Genomic DNA, 24045 nt, shown 5'->3' on the forward strand with positions numbered 1-24045 from the left:
ACCAAAACATATATGGCAACTGGTAAAAGGTATATCAAAAAATCTTAGAATTATCTTTGTGTAATTAGTTTTTAAAAGTTTTTCATTGTTTTTGGGTGCCTGGGTGGCTCAGTGGGTTAAGCCACTGCCTTCGGCTCAGGTCATGATCTCAGGGTCCTGGGATCGAGTCCCGCATCGGGCTCTCTGCTCAGCGGGGAGCCTGCTTCCCTCTCTCTCTCTCTGCCTGCCTCTCTGCCTACTTGTGATCTCTCTCTGTCAAATAAATAAATAAAAAATCTTTAAAAGTTTTTCATTGTTTTTAATTTTAATTTTTTAAAAGATTTTATTTACTTATTTGACAGAGAGAGATCACAAGTAGGCAGAGAGGCAGGCAGAGAAAGAGGGGGAAGCAGGCTCCCTGCTGGGCAGAGAGCCCGATGCGGGGCTCAATCCTAGGACCCTGAGATCATGACCTGAGCTGAAGGCAGAGGCTTAACCCACTGAGCCACCCAGGCGCCCCTATTAGTTTTTTTTTTTTTAAGATTTTACTTATTTTTGACAGAGAGCACCCACAAGTAGAGGAGCAGCAGGCAGAGAGTGAAAAACAGGCTCTCCACTGAGCAGGGAACCCAGGACCCTGGGATTATGACCTGAACTGATGGCAGCTGCTTAACTGACTGAGCCACCCAGGAGCCCATATAATATTAACTTTTACAAAATATATCTACAGTTCACTTATTCCTCCTATTATTGCTCCTTCTAGAAACGTGGATATTCTCCTTTGGTGGCCTCAGGAATCTTTTCAACATAATAATTTTTCAAGAAAAGGAAATTTTGGGGGTGCCTGGGGAGCTCAGTCTGTTGAACATCAGCCTTTGGCTCAGATCATGATCCCAGAGTCCTGGGATTGAGCCCCTCATGGGGCTCCCTGCTCAGTGGAGAGCCTGCTTCTCCCTCTCCCTCTGCCTGCTGCTCTGGCTACTTGTGCTCTCTATGTCAAGTAAAAAAAAAGAAAGAAAAGGAAAGGAAAGGAAATTTTGCTTTGAGCATTAAGACACATTATGGTTCTGTAATATTTATTAAATTGCTCTTGATGTATTTGATTTTTTAAAGATTTATTTATTTATTTGAAAGAGAGAGAGAGAGCGTGCGCACATGAGTGGGAGGGGAGGGGCAGAGGGAGAGGGAGATGCAGACTCCCCACTGAGCAGGGAGCCTGACTTGGGACTTGATCTCAGGACCCTGGGATCATGACCCTAGCCGAACGCAGACACCCAGCCGACTAAGCTACCCAGGTGACGGAAGTACTCGATTCTTGAAGCTAGAAGATATCTACGTTGGTTTGAGGAGAGTTGTTATCTTCAGAAGTCTTTCTGTAAATCTGGAATAGAATAGATTGTTATCAAAGGGATAGTAAAGGAAGACAAGACAAATCCCATTTATTTTCACATTCTGATTTGCTTAATGCTTCTTTTAAATTCACATCATGCATAAAGATTTGCTTTCACTTTTGCTGAAGCCCACATTATAGGGTGAGCTAGTACAGAACAAGAGTACAAAGGACTTAATATAGCCAGTTGGAATGGCAGGTTCATTGAAGCTTTCCAAGTTCAGAGTCATCATTGTTCATTCAATAAGCACATATCTGAGTGTCTGCTATGAGTTCAGCATTATCTTGGGCACTACTGTTTAACCATCATGCATATTATTAAAAAATAAAGTGGAAAGGAAGTTTGTATTTCTGTAACACTACTACAGTTTTCTATGGTATTGATCGATATCCTGAATAATATTCACTGCTGATTTCTTTCATTTTGGCTTACACATATGTTTGGTTCTCTCTTATTCAAAGGACACTGCTGTCCTCTTAGTATCTCCCTTTAGTCCCAATATGCAACATGATTTTATCAGTTCTCTAGTGCATTTGACACTTGAAAATCTCCTTGAAAATTTCCTTTCCCTGGCTTCTGTGACACTTTTAATTTCCTTTTTCATCTCTCCACTTCCAAATCATTACCAACTCTCAAGGATGGCTCTAGGGCTCTAGTATTTGCTCCTTTTGGAGATATCCAGTACCAGTGTCATAATGGTAATAGGCCAACTGGCCTCTTTGACTATTTTATCCCCAACCTCTCCCCAGACACATTGTTGCTAGTTTTATTTTGCTAGATAAAACTATAAATCATGGTACTCCATCCCTCAAAAACCTTTACTAGATTCTTCGTCCCTACTGAATTAAGCCCAGACTCTCAAGACTGGACTTCAAAGGCCATCTATACCCTGGATTCAGTCTGCTTCTTCAAATTTCTATCCCTTCAATTCCTGCCGCATCTTTTTTTTTTTTTTAATAATTTTTATATATTTTTTTATTAACATAAAATGTATTATTAGCCCAAGGGGTACAGATCTGTGAATTGCCAGGTTTACAACCTCACAGTACTCACCATAGCACATACCTTCCCCTATGTCCATAACCCTACCATCCTCTCCCTCCCCCCTTCCCCTGGCAACCCTCAGTTTGTTTTGTGAGATTAAGAGTCTCTTATGGTTTGTCTCCCTCCTGATCCCATCTTGTTTCATTTATTCTTTTCCTACCCCCACACCTCTCACGTTGCATCTCCATTTCCTCATAATAGGGAGATCATATGATAGTTGTCTTTCTCTGACTTATTTCGCTAAGCATAATACCCTCTAGTTCCATCCACGCCTGATGCATCTTTTTCCAGATTAGCTGTATTACTTGATGGCTTCTGGAGTGACCTGATGCTTTCCTATCTAATGCCTTTGCCATTCCTTCAAGAATGAACAACCTATCCCCTTTTGCCATTCCTGTACCCTTATCAAATTTCTGCTTGTAGAAATCCTATGCATACCTCAAGGCATGGTATATTGGCATTGGGAATTAGAATCTGTACAGTCCCTCATTGTAAAGAGTTCACATACCACTCTTTTCATACGAAATCTTCTCAGGTTCTCTCAGTCAGATGAGATCTCTTAGCATTTTATGCTTCTTTGTTTTGTATCAGTCGTACTTCTAAAGGGCAGGGGGGCATGGTGTGGAATTCATCTTTGTATATTTAATCTTTGTTTCCCTCATAGTACATGATACACAGAAGGTGTCTAATGAGTATCTGCTGAATTGAATTAAGGGAGCTCAATTTTAAAACACTAAGGATAGTAAGCTAAATCAATAACTTGTTTTAGGAGGGCAAAAGCTAGAGCTCTAAAATTTCTCATGTACTAGATGATTAAACTTCCTACACTAAGATCTAAATAGCTAAAAGGGAAAGGTATAGAGTCTTACCACTCTTCTTGAGAAGTTCTCCTTTTCGGGATTTATCCAGGTTTTCAAGAAATTGTTCAAAAACTTTTATATAAGGAGCTAGACTGGTCTTCTTGTAATCTAAATTATAAAGGCCATGCATTATAATCAGAATTTTGGAAGCAGAGTAACATGAGAGTATAACTTTAAGTTTTAAAAAAAAATTCTCTAGAACAACAGTAAGAAAAAGAATTCTCTAGAACAGTACTGTCCAATATAATGAGAAATATGTAGTTTAGATACTCTACTAGTGGGGCGCCTGTGTGGCTTAGTTGGTTAAGTATCTGTCCTCCACTCAGGTCATGATCCCAAAGTCCTGGGATGGAGCTACACATTGGTTTGCAGGAAGCCTGCTTCTTCCTCTCCCTCTGCCTGCCACTCCCTCTGCTTGTGTGCTCTCTATTTCTCTGTGTCAAATAAATAAATAAAAATCTTAAAATAAATAAATACTCTAGTAGCTACATTAAAAAGGTAAGACTAATTTTAATATTTTATTTAATCCAGTGTATCTAAAATATTAATACATAATAAAAATTGAAATATTTTATTCTCTTTCATACTAAGTGTTTGAAATCTAGCATTTTGTACTTAAAATACATCTCAATTTAGATGATACATTATCATGAGAAATACCTGATCTATATTTAGATTTGAATTATAGAGAGTGTAAAAGTAGGCTCACATATTCAAATTTCCTAAACATACCTCAATGTTTTCTAATAATTGAATCAAATATCAGTTTTAAAATTTATCTATTGGGGCACCTGGGTGGCTCAGTGGGTTGAGCCTCTGCCTCTGGCTCAGGTCATGATCTCAGCGTCCTGGGATCGAGTCCTATATCGGGCTCTTGGCTCAGCAGGGAGCCTGCTTCTCCTCTCTCTCTGCCTACTTGTGATCTCTCTCTCTCTCTGTCAAATAAATAAATAAATATCTTAAAAAAAAAAACCCAACATTAAAAAATTACTTATTTAAAAATATTTTTAAAATCTTTAAAAATTTTTATTTATTTTAGAGAGACATTCCTTAAGATTTTATTTTTAAGTAATTGCTATACCCAACATGGGACTTGAGCTCACAACCTTGAGGTCAAGAGTTGCATGTTCTACCGACTGAGCCAGGCACTCCAATCAGTTTTAAAATTTAAATTAATTAAAATTAAATTTAAAAAATCAGTTCCTTGTTTATACTAGCCACATTCCAACTGCTTAACAGCCATGTGGCTGCTGTATTAAGACAGTGCTGCCTGAAAATACCCAAACCACGTGTACATATCTACTTCAGTAGTCAGGCTTTCTGGTATTAGAACAGCATAATCTATTGCTCTGTATTAAATCCCATACAATATTCTTTTTTGTTTTTTTAACAAATTGTGGCTTCATTAATAAATAGTTTTACCAACAGAGTAAACATTAAAAATGTCAGGGGCATTCTACCTGGAGACAGCCAGAAGTTTATAGTCATAGTGCCTTAAGTATAGGTATTTTTTAATTTATATTAAATTTAAAAAATGTACACAACAAAAAAATTTTTAATCTTGTTCCCCAAGATTTTATGTATTTATTTATTTGAGAGAGAGAGAGAGAGCACAAGCAGGGGGAGAGGCAGAGGGAGGAACAGACTCCCCACTGAGCAGGGAACCTGATATGGGGCTTAATCCCAGGACCCTGAGATCATGACTTGAGCCGAAGGCAGACACTCAATGACTGAGCCACCCAGGCACCCCCACAACAAAATTTTGAATACAGAATCTTAATCATCTATTTAATTACACAATCTATAATACCCAATAGGGGAGAAAATCTGAGAACAAGATGAGATTCGGATTTCAGTAGTGTGCTATATCTGGATGGATATCCAGTCCTCATAATAGTTCATTCAAAAGACTAAAAAAAGAAACTATACTTAAAAATTTTTTTAAGGGGCATCTGGGTGGCTTAGTCAGTTTAGTGTCTGCTTTTGGCTCAGGTCATGATCCTGAGATCCTAGGATGGAGCCCTGTGGGCTCCCTAGTCAGCGGGAAGTCTGCTTCTTCTTCTCCCTCTGCCATTCCCCCCCTGTTTATGTTCTCTCTCTCTCTCAAATAAATAAGTAAATAAATAAATATAATCTTTAATAAACATTATCTGATGTACTTGGGACTAGAAAAGGAATCTTAATGAGGATATTCAGGATGAATATCTGAACTGTGGCAATCATGAAAGTACCTTGTATTTTGTCCTAAACTTTTATATAGGAATTTTCTTATAATAATATAAAATGTACACCAAGGAAACAGTTTAGTTTGGGATCAGCCCCATAGTACTTAGAACCTTTAATTCAAGATTCTAAGCTCCTTGCAAGTCTTTTTTTTTTTTTTTAAAGATTTTATTTATTTATTTATTTGACAGACAGAGATCACAAGTAGGCAGAGAGGCAGGCAGAGAGAGAGAGATAGGGGAAGCAGGCTCCCCACTGAGCAGAGAGCCCGATGCAGGGCTCGATCCCAGGACCCTGGGATCATGACCTGAGCTGAAGGCAGAGGCTTTAACCCACTGAGCCACCCAGGTGCCCCTCCTTGCTCGTAAGTCTATATGTTTATTTCACCATCCATGGAATATGTAACAGGCATTCAATAATCACTTAAATATTTACTAACTACCTATTATATATTAAGTACTCTGCTAAATTCTAAAAAAAGTATATGCCAAACTCTTTGGTTTTAAGAAGTTTTTAAATGAACTGGTAAAACAAGTCCTATATGTAGTATATAGAAAACAATATATAATTAAAAGACCAAAGAGGCACATGGATAATTATAAGGCCAAAGAATCCACCTGTCAGTGTTGAACAAGGTGGCTGTGAGGTGGGTCTTAGAAAAAAGATATAATTAGGGGTTCCTGGGTGGCTCAGTCAGTTAAACATCTGACTCTTGGTTTCCACTTAGGTCATGACCTCAGAGTGGTGAGACTGAGCCCTGCACTGGGCTCCATGCTCTGTGTGGAGTCTGCTTGAGATTCTCTGCCTTTCCCTCTTCTGCCCCTCTTCCTGCTCATGCTTGCACTCTCTCTCAAATAAGTAAATAAAATCTTTAAAAAAGAAAAAGAAAAAAGACATACGTAGATAGAACATACCAGGATTCGTGAAGAAGGGTGGGAACAGGGGCACCTGGGTGGCTCAGTGGGTAAAGCCTCTGCCTTCGGCTCAGGTTGTGATCTCAGCATCCTGGGATCAAGCCCCACATCGGGCTCTCTGCTCGTTGGGGAGCCTGCCCCCCCGCCCCGCACTCTCATTGCCTGCCTTTCTGCCTACTTGTGATCTCTGTCAAATAAATAAATAAAACCTTAAAAAAAAAAAAAGAAGAAGGGTGGGAACAAATGGTACTAGTGTGATAAAGGACAAAGGCTTAAAATTACAGAAACTAAAGCGATAGTAGGGAACTTACACATCACTCATTCCAACCCCCCATCATCTCTAAAGCACCCTGACTGATGGTTATTAGGCTATTTATGAATACTTGAAATGACAGGTAGTTTAGTTTATTTTTGAATAGTTATATTAGAAAATTTCTCTTTAAAAATCTTTGAACAGGGGCAACTGGGTGGTTCAGTTGTTTCAGTGACTGCCTTTGTCTCAGGTCCTGGGATGGAGCCCTGCTCATTGGGGAGCCTGCTTCTCCCTCTCTTGCTCCCCCTGCCTGTGCTTTCTCTCTCTCTCTATCAAATAAATAAAATCTTTAAAAAATAAAACAAAAATCTCTGAACAAAAGAAAAAGATGTTCATTAAGAGACAATATTTTTAAAAAATTGTGAAGTAATGTATACATGTTGTTAAAAAGAATGAAATAGTATTAACAGGTTGGAAAAAATAGCTTTCTGCCCTAATTCTGACCTCTCCATCCTCTTGAATGGCAACCACTTTCTCTTTCTAGCACCTACTTTTAACAGATGAACACTTCCAATGTTTAGAAATCCAAAACCATTCTTCCTAGGACTGTGGCTTTTTTGGGGAGAGAAGTAGGAAAGGGTCAGAAGGCTAAGATTTTTCCTTAATTCTCAATGTGTTGAAATTTCAAAATGATGTGCCTTGGTGCCAGTCTGTTTTCCTATTATGCTGAGCCTTTTCAGTAAAGGGCTCATTTCTGCGATGGCTTCCTATATAATTTTGATATATATATATTTTTTACCTCTCTGTTGTTTTTCTGAAACTCCCATAGTTAGGTATTAGACCTCCTGAACCATTCTTTTTTTTTTTTTTTAATTTTATTTATTTGTCAGAGAGAGAGAGAGAGCACAAACTGGGGGAATGGCAGGCAGAGGGAGAATCAGGTTCCTGGCTGAGCAAGGAGCCAATGTGGACTTGATCCCAGGACCCTGGGATCATGACCTGAGCCAAAGGCGGACGCTTAACTGACTGAGTCACCCAGGAATCCCCTGAACCATTCTTCTAATTTTATCTTTTTCCTCCTTAAAATAAAAACAAAAAAAATTATCTTTTTTTGTAGTACTTTCTGGAAAATCTTAACTTTTCTTTTCTAGCCCTTCCACTGAATTTTGTATTCTAATGATTATGTTTCTGATTTCTAAGACCTTTTTCTTATTCTCTGAATGTTTTTTTTCAGAAACATGAAGGTACTGCTTCATGGATACACTATCTTCTCATATTTTCCTAGGATAATAATTTTTTAGAAAAAGGTCTTCAGGGTGCCTGGCTGGCTCAGTTAGTAGAACATGTGACTTTTCTTCTCTGGTATGTGAGTTTGAGCCCCATGTTGGGCAGAGATTGCTTAAGAAAAAAAAAGGGAAAAAAAGGGTTTTCTTTGTTCCTTGCATCATCTGTATTCTCTGAGTTCCTTTTTCCAGTTTATTCTGATTTTTCATGTTGGAGATGTTCTTCAAATTATTTATTTATTTTAGATTTTATTTTTTTATTTGACACAGAAAGAGAGGAGGGGATCACGAGTAGACAGAGAGGCAGACAGAGAGGGGGAAGCAGGCTCCCCGCTGAGCAGAGAGCCTGATGCAGGGCTCGATCCCAGGACCCTGAGATCATGACCTGAGCCAAGGGCAGAGGCTTAACATACTGAGCCACCCAGGTACCCCCCAATACTTTATTTTTAAAAAATATTTTATTTACTTACTTATTTGAGAGAGAGGTGGGGGGAGGGGCAGAGGGAGAGGGACAAGCAGACACCATGCTGAGCACAGAGCCAGATGGAGGGCTGGATCTCATGACTCTGAGATCAAGACCTTAGCCAAAACCAAGAATCAGATGCCCAACTGACCGAGTGACTCAGAAGCCCCTCAAATACCTTAGGCAGAGTGCTTGTAATCACTATAACATTAATAGTGGAATATACTATGTTTAGGTATTATGTTAGAGCTGGAACAGATGAAGTGATTTTGTTTGTTTTGTTTTTGTTTTATGGAGTGATATTTGAGCTTGGGTTTTGAAAGAAGGTGGCAACATTTGACCGAGAAAGGTCAGTTAGATAACACAGATCTGCACTGTGTTACAATAGTCACTAGCCACATGTGGCTACTTAAAATTAAATGAAATTGAAAATCAGGTTTCTCACAATTCAAGTGGAATGTGCCGCATGTGGCTAGTAAGTACCACACTGGGCAGTGCCTTACATTTCTACCACACAGGAAGTTCTATTGGTTCTGTAGCTACAGAGTGTCTTTTGGGTGTTAGTATATGAAGATTTGGCTTCTGTTAGCAGGAAGATTTATAAATTTCCTAGCTTCATCAAATTCTTGAACATACAATTCAACCACAGTTTAGATATAGATTTACCACAACATTCTCTGGATACATCAAGAACAAAGAACAAAAGCATGCATATGTAGTAGTTGTTAAATAAGTAGCTGTTGAATCTAAAATTGTGAGAGTCAAACAACTATCAACATAAAATGACAATTTAATCTTATAGTATAAATCTTAGCATTTAGATGTTGCTTAGTAAATATCTGTTGACTCAGACTGGATTCAGCCTCAGACTCAGCACCATTTGGGGAATTGATGAAGAAAGGACAGAAGCATTGCTATGATATTATTTGTTACTGAGCTGGTTTTAGGATAAACATTGATCCATTCTGGGCTGAATCCAAGGAGAATTAATTATTGGACTGACAGAAGACATCTGTGTAAGAAACTTATATTAAAATGAGACTTCAACATATTAACATACCTCTGGTTCTACGTTTGATATCAGATTCGGCTTCATTTCCTTCTTTTCCCTCATCATTAATGGAAATGGCATCCAATTCACGGCAGAGAGAGCTACAAACAATAGAATAAGAGAATTTAAGAAAAAATTTTTTTAACTCTATACTTGATGTCAGGCTCAAACTCACGACCCCAAGATCAAGAGTCACATGCCCTACCCACTGAACGAGTCACGTGCTCCAGAATAAGAGAATTTTATTCTGTTTCTAAAAAGTAGTCTCCATGCCCAGTGTAGAGCCCAGTTCAGGGCATAAACTTATGGCCCACAGATCAAGACCTGAGCTGAGATCAAGAGTTGGACACTTAACCAACTGAGTCACCCAAGCACCCCAGAATAAGAATTTAAGATCTTATTTATTTGATAGAGGGAGAGATCACAAGTAGGCAGAGAGGCAGGCAGAGAGAGAGGGGGAAGCAGGCTCCCTGCTGAGCAGAGAGCCCGATGTGGGGCTTGATCCCAGGACCCTGAGATCATGACCTGAGCTGAAGGCAGAGGCTTAACTCACTGAGCCACCCAGACATCCCCAGAATAAGAATTTTAAAGTTGGTTCTTGGTCAACATCACCCAGTGTATGATAGCACAAGAATCCCACAAAATTTTCTGTGAAAAAACTGTGTGACCAACTAAATTTGGGATATTCTAAAAATCACAATTGCTTCTTGGGAATTTTCCATGCATAAGAGCATAATAAAAACTGGGAAATCTTGCAGTAAAGAACATTTTATCTGTTAAAATTGTTATTTCCCAAACTTATTTGAACTTATAATCTTTTTATAAGAGAACAGCAGCTTGTGTTCTGTGGTACTCACTAGGAAATGTTGCTTTACAAAGGCATTGTCATATAGCCTCAGAGCAGCTGCCTCTCTGAAAGGGATCTAATTCAATCTACTTCAAATTCAGAGTAAAAATCACAAACAAAAAATGAATGATCAATGATCTGGAACATACCTTATGGTCGGAACAGTAAATGGATCAAACTGTTCCACTTTCTGTAAATCAATAGGCACAGAAATACGACCTGTAAGAATCAAAAGTTATAAACTGATGAATGTAAAATATAATCCTATGTGTTATTTTGGCTAAATTTTAATCTAAGGCTTAGAAAAAGGGTTAGACTTATCTGCCTTTTTTTTTTTTTAAGATTTTATTTATTCATTTGACAGAGATCACAAGTAGGCAGAGAGGCAGGCAGAGAGAGTGAGAGGGAAGCAGGCTCCCTGCCGAGCGGAGAGTCCGATGCGGGACTCGATCCCAGGACCCTGAGATCATTACCTGAGCCGAAGGCAGAGGCTTAACCCACTGAGCCACCCAGGCGCCCCTTATCTGTTAAAAACAATAGCTAGAAATTACTTCCACGTTAGCTGTTTTTAATTTCTCTTAAAAACAAAAAAAATAGGTATGAAAGAATGTTGAGCTATAGTCTAGTGCTCTTATTTCCACTTTTATTTCTATCTGCTTCTTCCTAATATCCTTATATGTAAGGACAGAATGATATCAAATTTAGTGAGTCCTGAAAAATGAAATAACATAGATATAGTTCATTTCATTAACTTGGTTTATTTGCTGAGATCAGAACAGACACCTATATGTTGGGCATCTTTAGAAAGCATTTTGGAAATAAAATAGACAGCATTATACTTCCCCTTTCACAATAATCACACCTGGGATACCTCATAAAATTCATTACATCTCAAAAATGAGATAATTAATCTAAAGGATGCCAGGTAAATAACAAGTAAAATAATTAAGAGAACTGGGAGTTGTTGTTTGAAGACAGAGTAAAAAGACTACAGCTACTTATGGGAAAAGAATATAATCAAATGTGTATACTTATGAACATAATTATTTAATTATTTACCCAAACTCTGAGTATTAGAATAAGGGGATACCCACTATAGCTTTAGAGTTATGTTTAAAAAATAACAAGAAATATGCACATTGCATCAAAAACTAATGATGTGGGGCGACTGGGTGGCTCAGTAGGGTAAGCCTCTGCCTTTGGCTCAGGTCATGATCTCAAGGTCCTGGGATCGAGCCCCGAATTGGGCTCTCTGCTCAGCAGGGAGCCTGCTTCCCCCTCTCTCTCTGCCTGCCTCTCTGCCTATTTGTGATCTCTCTGTCAAATAAATAAATAAAATTTTAGAAAAAAACCCGAAAAACAACTAATGATGTATTTTATGGTGATAAATAAAATAAATAAATAAACCCACAACTTTTCAGCCACTGGCTACCTGAACATAATTTAAAAATAATAATCAAATCAAATTAAGAAATTTTAAAAAATTAAAAATTAATTCAAAAACTTAAAAAAGAAATATATAATGAGCACTGGGTATTATATGGAACTGATGAATCACTGAACTCTACCTCTGAAACTAATAAGACAAATTAAAAAAAGAAATACTAAGCTTATTGCCAAAAGAAGCTAAAAGCACATAGTTGATAGGTTTAGAAAGGGGCTATTCAAATATATGCACTAGAGAATCATTACAGATTATTAAAGAAAACTAGGCAACTTGGGAGAATTGAATGTGTGACAGACCCTTTTCTAAGTACTTTACATCTTATTATTATTTATTTATTTTTTTAAAGATTTATTCATTTGAGAGAAACAGAGAGAGCACAAGCAGAGGGTGAAGCAGAGGAAGAGGGAGAAGCAGACTCCCTGCTGAGCCGGGAGCCCGACTTGGGGCTTAATCCCAGGATCTAGAGACAACGACCTGAGCCAAACACAGACACCCAACCATCTGAGCCACCAAGGCGCCCCAGCACTTTACATTTTAGGTCTTCACAATAACCCAGTGAGGTATGTACTATATCATCTCCATTTACAGATGAGGAAACCAAGACACAGAGAATAATTAGCCTAACATCCCGCAGTGAGTGGTAGAGTTAGATGAAAAAGGACAACAACATACAACTGTATATATCTCCTGGTTGGATGAAGCAAAGTTTATGTCAATATAACAACCATTATATTTATTTTAAAGTCAGTTTCAGTCCATCAAAACATATCTAAGAGAAATGTGAAGGAGGAAAGCTAAAACTATGGAAAAAGAACTGAGGGAGGAGGCATAGCAGGAAAAGCACAGAACTTTCAAGTTTTAAGAAGTGAATTCTGTTCCTAGCTCTGACACAATTTGTTTTAAGACTGTGAACAAGTCACATCAACCTCTTGGACCACTGTTTTCTCATCTGTACAATGAGAGCTGTTGTCCTCAGATTTCTAAGTTCCTCTATAGTTCCAACACTAAACTTCAGAAACCCAGAGGAAATTATTTATGTAGTGGAAACTGATCTGGTAGCTACTAGTCGGTAATTAAAAAATAACTTAGTTATCATATGTATTCATACCCAGTGACATGCTTACTCAAACAAAAAATAACTCATTTTTCTTCTAGTTTTCTTTACTTTCTTTACATTGTACCTGTTTTAGGATGAACACTAAAGGGGCTCTTCAGTAAATGATTGATTCCTTTGCTGACATTGATGTCCAGCCGTGGGAAACAGTACTGGAGCATGATCTCCCATTCCAGCCAGGGTCCACATTTGTCATTTTTGGTACTATCCTAAAAGCAGATGAAACTCTAGCACGAGGATCAGTAAGAACTTTTGAGGATTTCTTTAAGAGGTTAAAAAGTGGCTTTCAGTGATCTTTAACTTACTAAGCAAAAAATTTAGAATTTAACTAAGAATTACATTATATTTATAATAGAGGTTTCAATGGAATATACCTGCGAGCTGATGGCTTTCGTCAAATATTCCCAACGCTGAAGTGAATTGTGATACCTCGGGAAGTTTTGCTGAAGTGTCTCATGAATTGGTGATGAGTCATTAAGGAACACAGTCATTTAGAGCCATTGATGAACAATTTATTTTCAGTTTGTACTACCACAAGGATATCAAAAGTTTACTAGAAAGTAATTATTGTTTTCAAAAATGCAAATATTAATTACATACATATCCTTAAAAAAGTCCCCTGTAAAAATATATACTGATATGACAGAAAGAATGCCAAAATAACCATAGGTTTTTTTTTTTTTTTTTTTTTTTTAAGATTTTACTTATTTGGGAGAGAGAGAATGAGATAGAGAAAGCATGGGAGTGGGGAGGGTCAGAGGGGAAGCAGACTCGATCCTGGAACTCCAAGATCATAACCTGAGCCAAAGGCAGTCATTTAACCAACTGAGCCACCCAGGTGTCCCTTCTATATAGTTTAATGTAAAACCTTTCCCTGATCTGTACATATTTTGACAAAATGATTCAGCATTCTTTAAGTATCCATTAATTCCATTAATTCTATGAGGATCAACTTCCAAGATGAGGTTTATTTCCAAAATGGTCTCATTTCTTACTGTATTCCAGTAATACAGATATACTAAAATGCAGAAAAACAGGAGACGTTTTGTATAAAAAGATTAAACTTATAAGAATATGTAGGCAGAACACATTTATAATAGAGATCAATACATATATCTCACATAGAAATGGCCTTGGGAAAGGATATTTTCAGGAACAAGGGCTAAAATCTTATCCCAGCTTTCTTTATTTTCAAGAATATCTTGATCAACTAAGGCATATTCTTGGAAGTATTTTTTTATTATGTTTATAGATTTGCTGTAGGAATAACAATAGCACAGTCCTAATACTATTAGCAACATACACCGCATAGTTTTTCATGCGAAGGGAGGCTAGTGCTTGCTTCTATTGAATCTTTTTTTTTTTTTAGTGAGCATATATTAGTCTAATAAGACAAACAGAATTAGCTAACAAACAAATTAGCTATGCAAAATGGGAATAATATGCCTTCACAGGGTTATGAGAATTAACTAAGACATTCTAAGGGGGAAGAACTTAGTATAGCACCTGGCTTAGAATAGCTATTCAAGGAATGTTTTCTTCTTAAACTCCACAACTTAGCAGATGAATAGCATCATAAATATCTAACAAGGGTAGAAACAGGCCAGGACAACACAATAATACATCAGTAGTAGTGTGGGATAGAGTCTACAGTTTCTACTCTGAATTACTTGCATTAATATCTCAACAATTACGTAGTGCTTAGCAATTTGCAAACAGACTTCACATCTATCGTTTCATTTAATCTTTGCCACAACTCTGAGATAGATGGAGCAGATGTTGTTCTCCCCATCATACACTTAAGGAGATAGAGGCTCTAATATTTTATCAGGGTTTTAGAAAGCCACAGAATAGAAACTCTTACTCTTAACGCAATGCTCTTTACATCTAGAGAAGTAGTGAATTTAGTGGAAAGAGTCTGAGTTTTGAAATTAGGCAGACTATGACATGCTTCCTAAATTTAACAATTACTTTTGTGGTACCAAAGAAATTATACTAAGTTCTACTTCAACTATAAATGGAGATACCATCATGTTAACCTGAAGTTACATGAAGTTAATGTGAAGTTACTGTTAAGACCAATAAGAACATCTGTAAAGCACCTATCGTGAATACTGCAGCATAAGACAGTCATTCAATTAACTCTAGCCTTATTATCAGTAAAATGGTACCCCAATAGAGAAACTGGTAACAATGTAATTCTAAAAGCACATGTAGGTAAATCAGACACAACTTAAACTGCATGGAATCTTTTCCAACAGACCTGACAAAAGGGTGAATTTTTTCACTTAGATGGACTTTCTTTTTAACATCTTGACCACCCTGAAAAATAAACCATCAAAAAAGAACTTCTGTATATGACACAAATGAAAAAATTAAAAAAATTTAATTATTCTAAATATAGATTAAATTCTGTCAAAATATAGAATTTAATTTTTTTTTAAAAGATTTTATTTATTTATTTGACAGAGAGAGAGATCACAAGTAGGCAGAGAAGCAGGCACAGAGAGAGAAGGAAGCAGGCTTCCTGCTGAGCAGAGAGCTGGATGCGGGGCTCGATCCCAGGACCCTGGGATCATGACCTGAGCCAAAGGCAGAGGCTTTAACCCACTGAGCCACCCAGGCGCCCCAAGAATTTAATTCTTTTAATTATGTCAATATTAATTGACATAATTGAACCAGAAAAGTCATTTTCCTCTTGCTACAAGGAGGATACTTACAGCAAAATATGAAAGATCTTAAAAAATGTAGCTACTATGATTATTTGATTTGCTAGTAAGGTCATTTACTCTGGAATATGGATGCTATAAAATATAGTTTCATTTTTTTCACTAAACATTTCAGGCTTGGTAACATTTAGCAAACAAAGAAATGTAAAGTATTACTGAGATCTTACCTTTACAAGACTCAAATACTCAACTATCCCAGAACGTACTGCAGAGGACAATTTTCTAACCGATTCATCACAGACCCAACAATGAACACCTCTCCTTCCAGAATATACCCAGAGACGATGCTTAAATCCAAAGTCCTCTGAGGGGGGGAGAAATAATACGTTATAAAATCTATAAATAAATTTATAAACTCCTGATTCTTGCTTACTTCCTTGGCTTCATTTTTACCTCTTATCCACATGTACTCATCTTAACTATACTAAATTATGTGTAGTTTCCTGTCTCCCATGGTCTTGCCTTCATGTCTATACCTATCCTGTTCTCTCTGCCAAGAATTTCTTCATGCCCTTTTTTTTCCCTCTCAAGCTTTTTTTTTTTTTTTCAAGATTTTATTTGTTTATTTGTCAGAGAGAGAGCACAAGGAAGGAGAGCAGCAGGCAGAGGGAGAAGTAGACTCCCAGCTGAGCAGGGAGCCTGATGTGGAACTCGATCCCAGGACCCTGGGATCATGACCTGAGCTAAAGGCCGATGTTTAACTGTCTGAGCCACCCAGGCGTCCCAAAAAAGAGCTCTTTTTAGTATATGCATTGCTGAAGTGAGGACAAGAGTTAGCTTTTTTTTTTTTTTTTTGTTGAGAGACAGAGTGAGTGAGCATTCATGCACTGGGGCAAGGAGTGGCAGAAGGTGTCAGAAGGAGAGAGAATCCCAAGCAGGCTCCTCGCCCAGGAGCCCGATGTGGGCCTGTATCCCAGGACCCTGAGGTCATGAGCTGAGCTGAAATCAAGAGTTAGAGGTTTAACCAAATGAGCTACCCAGGCATCCCAAGAGTTAGCTATTTTTTTTTTTAAGGTAGCAGCCTTTTATTTATTTACTTATTTGAGAGGAGAGAGAGAGAGTACAAGGCATGGGGAAAGTCAGAGACAGAGGGAGAAGCAGGCTCCCCACTAAGCAGGGAGCCTGATGTAGGGCTCGATCCCAGGACGCCCGGGATAATAACCTGAGCTTAAGGCAGACAATCAACTGATTGAGCCACCCAGGTGCCCCTCTTTTTAATATCATTGTCATCCTTATCATCACCTTTTCTGATCTAATTTCTTTCTAGTCCAACACGCACTCCTGCTGTTCTCTATCCCCATGGTACCTTGTGTATATTACTAAACTAAATGTAATCCTCAATTTTATTTGTCACTTTCTTAGACTGTATAACCTACTTGAGGCAATCATTATCTTTCATATTTCCCTCATCTAGGATAGTTTGTAGCACACAGAGGTGCTCTGGGTAGCACACAGACTAAGTTGGATAAAAACTCACTGGTTTGATCAACAGCTTTATTAGCGTTTCAACTACAACTTTATTCTAATCTCCTTTTATTTTCCAGACATATGTTTCAAGGAAACATGTTAGAAATCTATGAGATTTGATTATAAAATGGTATACATAGACAAATATTCAGAGGAAAACAGATTCTTACATTTGACCCCACTCAGACACTGCCAATACTTGCCCTTCAGTGCTCGGTCAATTATGCGTATGGCCATCGTCATGAGGGTCCAGCACTTAGAACATATGTCTGCAGAACTGGAGTAGAGGCATCATTACTCACTGTCAGTGATATCACCCACCCTACCAGCAAGGCAGGCAGTGCTTACCTACAACATCTTCTCACATCATCATAGTCTGTCATATCAATGTCAAATACCAGTTCTTTTTCTTGAGCCTGGAAAGCTCCCAGTTTCACTGTATTGTGCTGATTGGGCTACAAGGAGAAAATATCAATCAGTTTCTGTAAGAGCTGTCATGCTGCCAATTATGCTATTTTCTAACCACACAAAGAAAGTGGTCAAAGAGAAATGAAAAAGAAAAACCATAATATAATGCCAACTCTACTCAGTTAAAAGTTCACTAGTTTGGATTTTATATATCCAGAATGGATGACAATATAAAGTTTATCTACTTAAAACAGGTTTTGGTAAATACATATTACCATAGATACTTGTTTTTTACCAGTTCTACTGAGATATAATTGATATGTAACATTGAATAATAAATATTTGTTAATTGGGGCTCTTGGGTGGCTCAGTTGGTTAAGCGTCTGCCTTCGGTTCAGGTCATGATCCCAGGGTCCTAGGATTCAGCCCCACACTGGGCTTCCTGCTCTGCCTGTTTCCCCCTTTCTCACTACCCCTGCTTGTGTTCCCTCTCTCACTGTGTCTCTCTGTCAAACAAATAAAGAAAATCTTAAAAAAAAATTGTTAACCAGGGGCACCTGGGTGGCTCAGTGGGTTAAGCCTCTGCCTTCGGCTCAGGTCATGATCTCAGGGTCCTGGGATCGAGCCCTGCATCGGGCTCTCTGCTTAGCGGGGAGCCTGCTTCCTCCTCTCTCTCTCTGCCTGCCTCTCTGCCTACTTGTGCTCTCTCTCTGTCTGTCAAATAAATAATAAAATAAAAAAAACAAACAAACAAACTAAAAAAAAATTGTTAACCAATAGAAATCCCAATAAGGCTTTTTTAGGTTTCTCATAAAGAAAAATACATATAGGGGCGTCTGGGTGGCTCAGTGGGTTAAGCCGCTGCCTTCGGCTCAGGTCATGATCTCAGGGTGCTGGGATCGAGCCCCGCATCGGGCTCTCTGCTCAGCGGGAAGCCTGCTTCCTCCTCTCTCTCTGCCTGCCTCTATGCCTACTTGTGATCTCTCCGTCAAATAAATAAATAAAATCTTTAAAAAAAACAACAACATATAAATAGTTAATGCCCTATTGCAAGCTGTTTTAAAGACTTTTAATTATTACTGGACATATAAGTAACAAAAAGGTATTTAAAATTTTCAATAATTCAAAATATCTGAATTTAGTCTGAACTGAGCCTTTGGCTCAAGCTGTAAGTAGCCTCTTTTTTTTTTTTTTTTTGGGTAAGATTTTATTTATTTATTTGACAGACAGAGATCACAAGTAGGCAGAGAGGCTGGCAGAGAGAGAGGAAGGGAAGCAGGCTCCCCACTGAGCAGAGAGCCCGACACGGGGGCTCAATCCCAGGACCCTGGGATCATGACCTGAGCTGAAGGCAGAGGCTTTAACCCACTGAGCCACCCAGGCACCCCTGTAAGTAGCCTCTTTTGAGGCTATGGGCCACCAGAGGAAAAAAGCAGACTGAATACAGATACTTATCTTGCTCTTTCCAAACCTGCACAAAAATGATAATAAAGGTTTTCTTAAGAAAGGCATAAATCTTTAAAAAAGGACCAGAATGGGGGAAAAATTAAAAAGTACCAGAGAGGAGAAAATACCACTAAAATTTTTATAAGGATAACCATTAAGGGCTGAATTTTAAACTCTCAGTAAGGAAAGATAAGCAATCCAATTCACACCTCAGCATCTCCCAAACTCAGGTGATAATGGGTATCTCTAGAGTGAGAGAGAGAGTGTGTGTGGTAGTGGTGAAGCTAAGATTAAAAATAGGAGAATCAGTTAAAAATCTATTTATGAAGCAGTTAATTCCCCAGATTCTTCCATTTACTCTGCAGAGCTAGGTGACTGCACTTTCATTTCCCTGGCAAAGACACCTGAATTATTATCTGGAGAACCTCAAATTGGACTGGGACGGGGGGCAGGAACAATAGGCACAGTTGAAGAAAGTGTATTATACTGATATATAGCGGATTAAGTGGACAAACATTTACATGTGGAAAGTTGAGACCCAGCCTTCTCCCCCACTTTTATACCCTATTACTGCCATCCTACGCAGGAAACCAGAAGATTCCTCACTGAAGAACCTGATCAGGAGTGTCAGGCACTATTATAGGCTCTAGGAATAGAAGATCTGTGATCAAAACAAAGATCCCTGCGCAAGTGAAGTTTTCATTCAAGCAAAGATCTAGAGAAACTGACATCAGTGCTTCCTCTCCCAAAATTGGCCTAGCCAGATCACCCTGTAATAAAGAAATCTCAGCCATGTATACACAACTTCCAATCAGCTTTTTTAGTGCTTTATTTTAAAATATAAACAACATGCAAGAAATGATCAGACTTACGAGGAAAGCCTCTAATATGAAAGAGGAGAAAAAAATGGGGAAAAAAAGAGACTTTGAGAAAACAGATTGTATAACAAAACATAAACTATCACTGATACTCTCAGAAAGATAAGACATATCAATGAAAAAAGTACAGGATGCTCTAAAAAAAATTCTTGTAAATTTTAATAGCAGAAATGAAAACCTCGGGGCGCCTGGGTGGTTCAGTGGGTTAAAGCCTCTGCCTTTGGCTCAGGTCATGATCCCAGGGTCCTGGGACTGAGTCCTGCGTTGGGCTCTCTGCTCATCCAGGAGCCTGCTTCCCTTCCTCTCTCTCTGCCTGCCTCTCTGCCTACTTGTGATCTCTCTGTCACACAAATAAATAAATAAAATCTTTAAAAAAAAAAAAGAAATGAAAACCTCTAAGGAAATTCCCCAGAAAGTAGAGCAAAATAAAAATAAGAGGGAAAAAAAATTGGTGGACCAGTCCAAGACACATAACATCTGACTTTAGGATTTGTAGAGAGACCAGAGAAGAATTATAGATAGAAAAATTTATATTTAAGAAAAAAAAAGGGGTGCCTGGCTGATTCAGTCAGTAGAGCACGAGATTCTTGATCTCTGGGTTTTAAGTTCACGCCCCATGTTGGGGATAGAGATTACTTAAAATCTTTTTTTTTTTTTTAAACTTCAAAATAAAATCTTAAAAAATAAAAGGAAAATTTCCCAGAATTGAAGGACATGAATTCATGATCATAAGAGCCCATCAAGTATCTAGCATAACAGGTACAATAAAGATGCACACAAAGGCACATCATTGTGAGATTTTAGTACATTAGGGATAGAGGGGCTAGGTAGAAAATCCCAAGAGCTTTCAGTTCCAACACAGTGAAATAAGAATCAGAATGGCATTAGTCTTCTTTTTTTTTTTTTAAAGATTATTTATTTATTTGACAGAGAGAGATCACAAGCAGGCAGAGAGGCAGGCAGAGAGAGAGTGAGAGGGAAGCAGGCTCCCCGCAGAGCGGAGAGCCCGATGCGGGACTCGATCCCAGGACCCTGAGATCATGACCTGAGCCGAAGGCAGCGGCCTAAACCACTGAGCCACCCAGGTGCCCCGGCATTAGTCTTCTTAACAGCAACACTGGAAGCTAGCAGATAATGCAAAATTCTAAGGGAAACTGATTTACAAACAACCACTAGTTAAGTACAAAGGTAGAATGAAGTCATTTTCCAGATACAGAAATTGTCCTATATTTTCTTTTCCATGCACCTTTTCTCAGGAAGCTCCTGGAGGATGTGCTCTACGTAAAGAAAAGTAAACCAAAAAGAGAACAAAGGATTCAGGGAACATAGGATCTAAAATAGGAGGTGAAAGGAAATCAGGGTGATTACAAGATCATATTTATCCATGAGGCTTAGAGAGCGCAATTAGTCCAGCTTGGAGGTCAGGAAGCTGCAGGTGAAATTTCTTCAGGATGAAACTGATCAGATAAATAAATAAATAAAATCTTTTTTTTTTTTTTGAGATTTTATTTATTTATTTGACAGAGAGAGAGAGAGATCACAAGTAGGCAGAGCAGCAGGCATAGAGAGGGAGGGGGAAACAGGCTCCCTGCTGAGCAGAGAGCCCGATGTAGGGCTCCATCCCAGGACCCTGAGATCATGACCTGAGCCAAAGGCAGAGGCTTAACCCACTGAGCCACCCCAATAAATAAAATCTTTAACACCCCCCCCCCAAAAAAAACCTTGAGCACCTGGGTGGTTCCGTCAGTTAAGTGTCTGACTTCTGTTTGTGGCTTAGGTCATGATCTCAGGGTTACAGGATTGAGCCTGGCCTTGGGCTCCATGCTCTGCAGAGTCTGCTTCAGATTTTTTCCCTCTGCTTCTCGCCCTGCTGGGTGCTTGCTCTCTCTCTAAAATAAATATATAAATCTTGGGGGGGAGGGGAAGAAATAGTTCCATACAAAAGCTATCATCCCATGAGTGTGTTTCTCCCCCCATGTATGAATTTTTTTTGTAAGATTTTTTTTTTTAAAGAGAGCATGAGCAGGGGAGAGGGGCAGAGGGAGAGAGAGAAGCAGACTCCCTACTGAGCATGGAGCCTGACACCCGGCCTGATCTCAGGACCCTGGGACCGTGACCCAAGCTGAAGGCAGAAGGCAGATGCTTAATTGACTAGCCACCCAGGTGCCCCTCCCCATGTGTGTATTTTTAAGGAAAGAAAGGCAATTTTGGTATGTTCATTCATTCAACAAATACGATATACTCTCTTGGGCAGGCACTAATCTAGACATTTAGACTGTATCAGTGGCAATGGGTAGGAGGAGTGGCAGGTTGCAGTAGGCCTCAAAGTGAAGACTTGAGGAGGTGAGGGAAGGAACCAAGGAGATATCTGGGGAATGGGTTCTGGGCAGTGGAAACTGCTTGAGCAGGGGCAGTGTGGCAGGAGTGGACTGAGTGAGGGGGAGAGAGGAGCTTTTACTCTGAGCAAAATGGGGAGCCACTAGAGAATGGTTTTGAGCAGAGGAATCACAGAGTCTAACTTGTTTTAAAAGGATTGCTCTGGCAACTGTTTTGAGAAGAGACTCTAGAGTCTATAGGAGCAAATTGTTAGGAAGTTTTTATAGTAATTCAGATGAAAGATGATAAAGATGGTAGTAGTACTGGTACCAGTGGTTGGATTTCAGATAATATTCTGGTAGAGCTAAAGAGATTTCCTAATGGAATAGATATAGGAGTGTGAGAGAAATAGAGGAATCAAGCATATCTCCAAGGGGTCCTGGTCCGGATCAGTCTGTACAGCATGTGACTCTAAATACTGGGGTCACATTGGATATAGAGATTACTTAAAAACAAATAAACAAAACACCTCCAATGCTGGAAGACAATGTAATTCTTTTAAAATACCCTCCTTTAAACCACGCTGACTTCCTCGTTTACTCTTTTGGCCAGATACTCAATTTTTCTGTCCTAGTGAGAATACAACCAATTCACTTCCAAATGATTTCCAGTCAGTAATGTGGAGTATGAAAGAACAGCAAAATATTATTACAATCTACTTGCAAAAAAGTTAAAGTGGGACTCAACTAGAATCAATTCTAAAAACTTAACCTCAAAACAATGGGCACACCAATCCATTCTTGGTTTAAAAAACAAAACTACAAAATACATAAAAAACCGATTTCTTACTTTGTGAGAATATACTGCGCCTATATCGATCTTGTATGGATTCATTTTCTGCATCTCCTTTTCCAGCTCACTCTGGTTGTTGAAGGATTGGTAGCGAATGTAAATATCATCTTTCAATGTGAATGAAAATTCACGGTGTTGAAAGTAATTCTTTATTACTGCAAAATAAATATACCATTTTATAGTTAATTTGGCACTTGATTCGGCTCAGGGCATTAAAACATTAACCAATAATAAGATATTTTTAATCAGCCCTCTGTGCTCAACGCTGTGCTACATGCTAAAAAAAAAAAAAAAAAAAGAACTAGTTCCTACTCTGAAGGTGCATACCATCCTGTATCTGAAAGGAAAAAGTAAAAAATGAGGAAAAAGATGCAGACATATTCTAAAGATGTAATGTCAGCTGTCTCTCCTCGGCGAGCACTACTAAGTTCAGCTGCGAAGAGTTCAGTACCTCTCATCTTCGGGAGATGCCCCGCCGTCCCCGATACAGAACGCGCCTCTGCAGCTTCCGGCTACGATCCAGTAATCTCCCGGGCTCAGGCGCCGCGGCAGGTGAACGCGGTGCTGAATGGGGAGTCCCACCACGTAATGGTAGGAGCAGCGACTCTTTCTTCCACTGTGTGGCTGCTTACCGTAACCTCTCTCGGCCCCTTTATATCTCTGAGGTGGTGGGGAGGGCTCGAGATAATACGCGAAGGCGCCGACACAAAGCCTAGCGCACAGGAGATACTTCGTATTGTCGTTCCGAGGAACCCTCCCAGTACCCCCTCATCCTCCCCGCCGAACCACTACCCACTCCGCTCCCGGCTTCCATCACCTCCGCCATAGTTGAGCCAACGGTAGTACTGGGCGTAGGGAAAAAGCCTCCGGTAATAAAGCTTAAGCAGTTCGGGCAGCTCGGCAGGGTCAAACGTCTCCATGGAAGGCGCGACTCACTGTCTGTCGCAGTACCGCAAAAATTGGCGGGAATCACACACCCGGAGCCCCGGACACTGCGCAGGCGCGCTGTGGCCGCAACCGGACCTCTCTACGGGCCGCTGGGAATTGTAGTTCCCACTTATGGGTTTGGCCTGGGCGCGG

The 24045-nt window shown here is 39.1% G+C and overlaps 1 protein-coding gene across 2 annotated transcripts; it reads right to left on the bottom strand.

Moving 5' to 3' along the window:
- Positions 1-1153: 1153 nt before the first annotated feature.
- PRIM1 (DNA primase subunit 1) lies at positions 1154-23944 on the bottom strand. 2 transcript variants are annotated; one of them, XM_046011419.1, is made up of 13 exons: positions 23783-23944; positions 22963-23120; positions 17414-17520; positions 17269-17342; positions 15766-15902; positions 15133-15191; positions 14017-14126; positions 13244-13332; positions 12937-13078; positions 10458-10527; positions 9471-9562; positions 3284-3382; positions 1154-1360 (listed from the first exon to the last, which is right to left on the bottom strand). In XM_046011419.1, the coding sequence occupies exons 1-13, from the start codon at positions 23883-23885 to the stop codon at positions 1341-1343; spliced, it is 1260 nt and encodes a 419-aa protein (XP_045867375.1). In that variant the 5' UTR covers positions 23886-23944; the 3' UTR covers positions 1154-1340. The 2 variants fall into 2 exon arrangements, with proteins under 2 accessions (XP_045867375.1, XP_045867376.1); XM_046011420.1 differs by lacking the exons at positions 13244-13332; positions 14017-14126; positions 15133-15191.
- Between the last annotated feature and the right edge of the window lie 101 nt (positions 23945-24045).

Source organism: Meles meles, chromosome 7 (genome assembly GCF_922984935.1).
Source record: "Meles meles chromosome 7, mMelMel3.1 paternal haplotype, whole genome shotgun sequence".
NCBI classification, from domain to species: Eukaryota; Metazoa; Chordata; class Mammalia; order Carnivora; family Mustelidae; genus Meles; species Meles meles.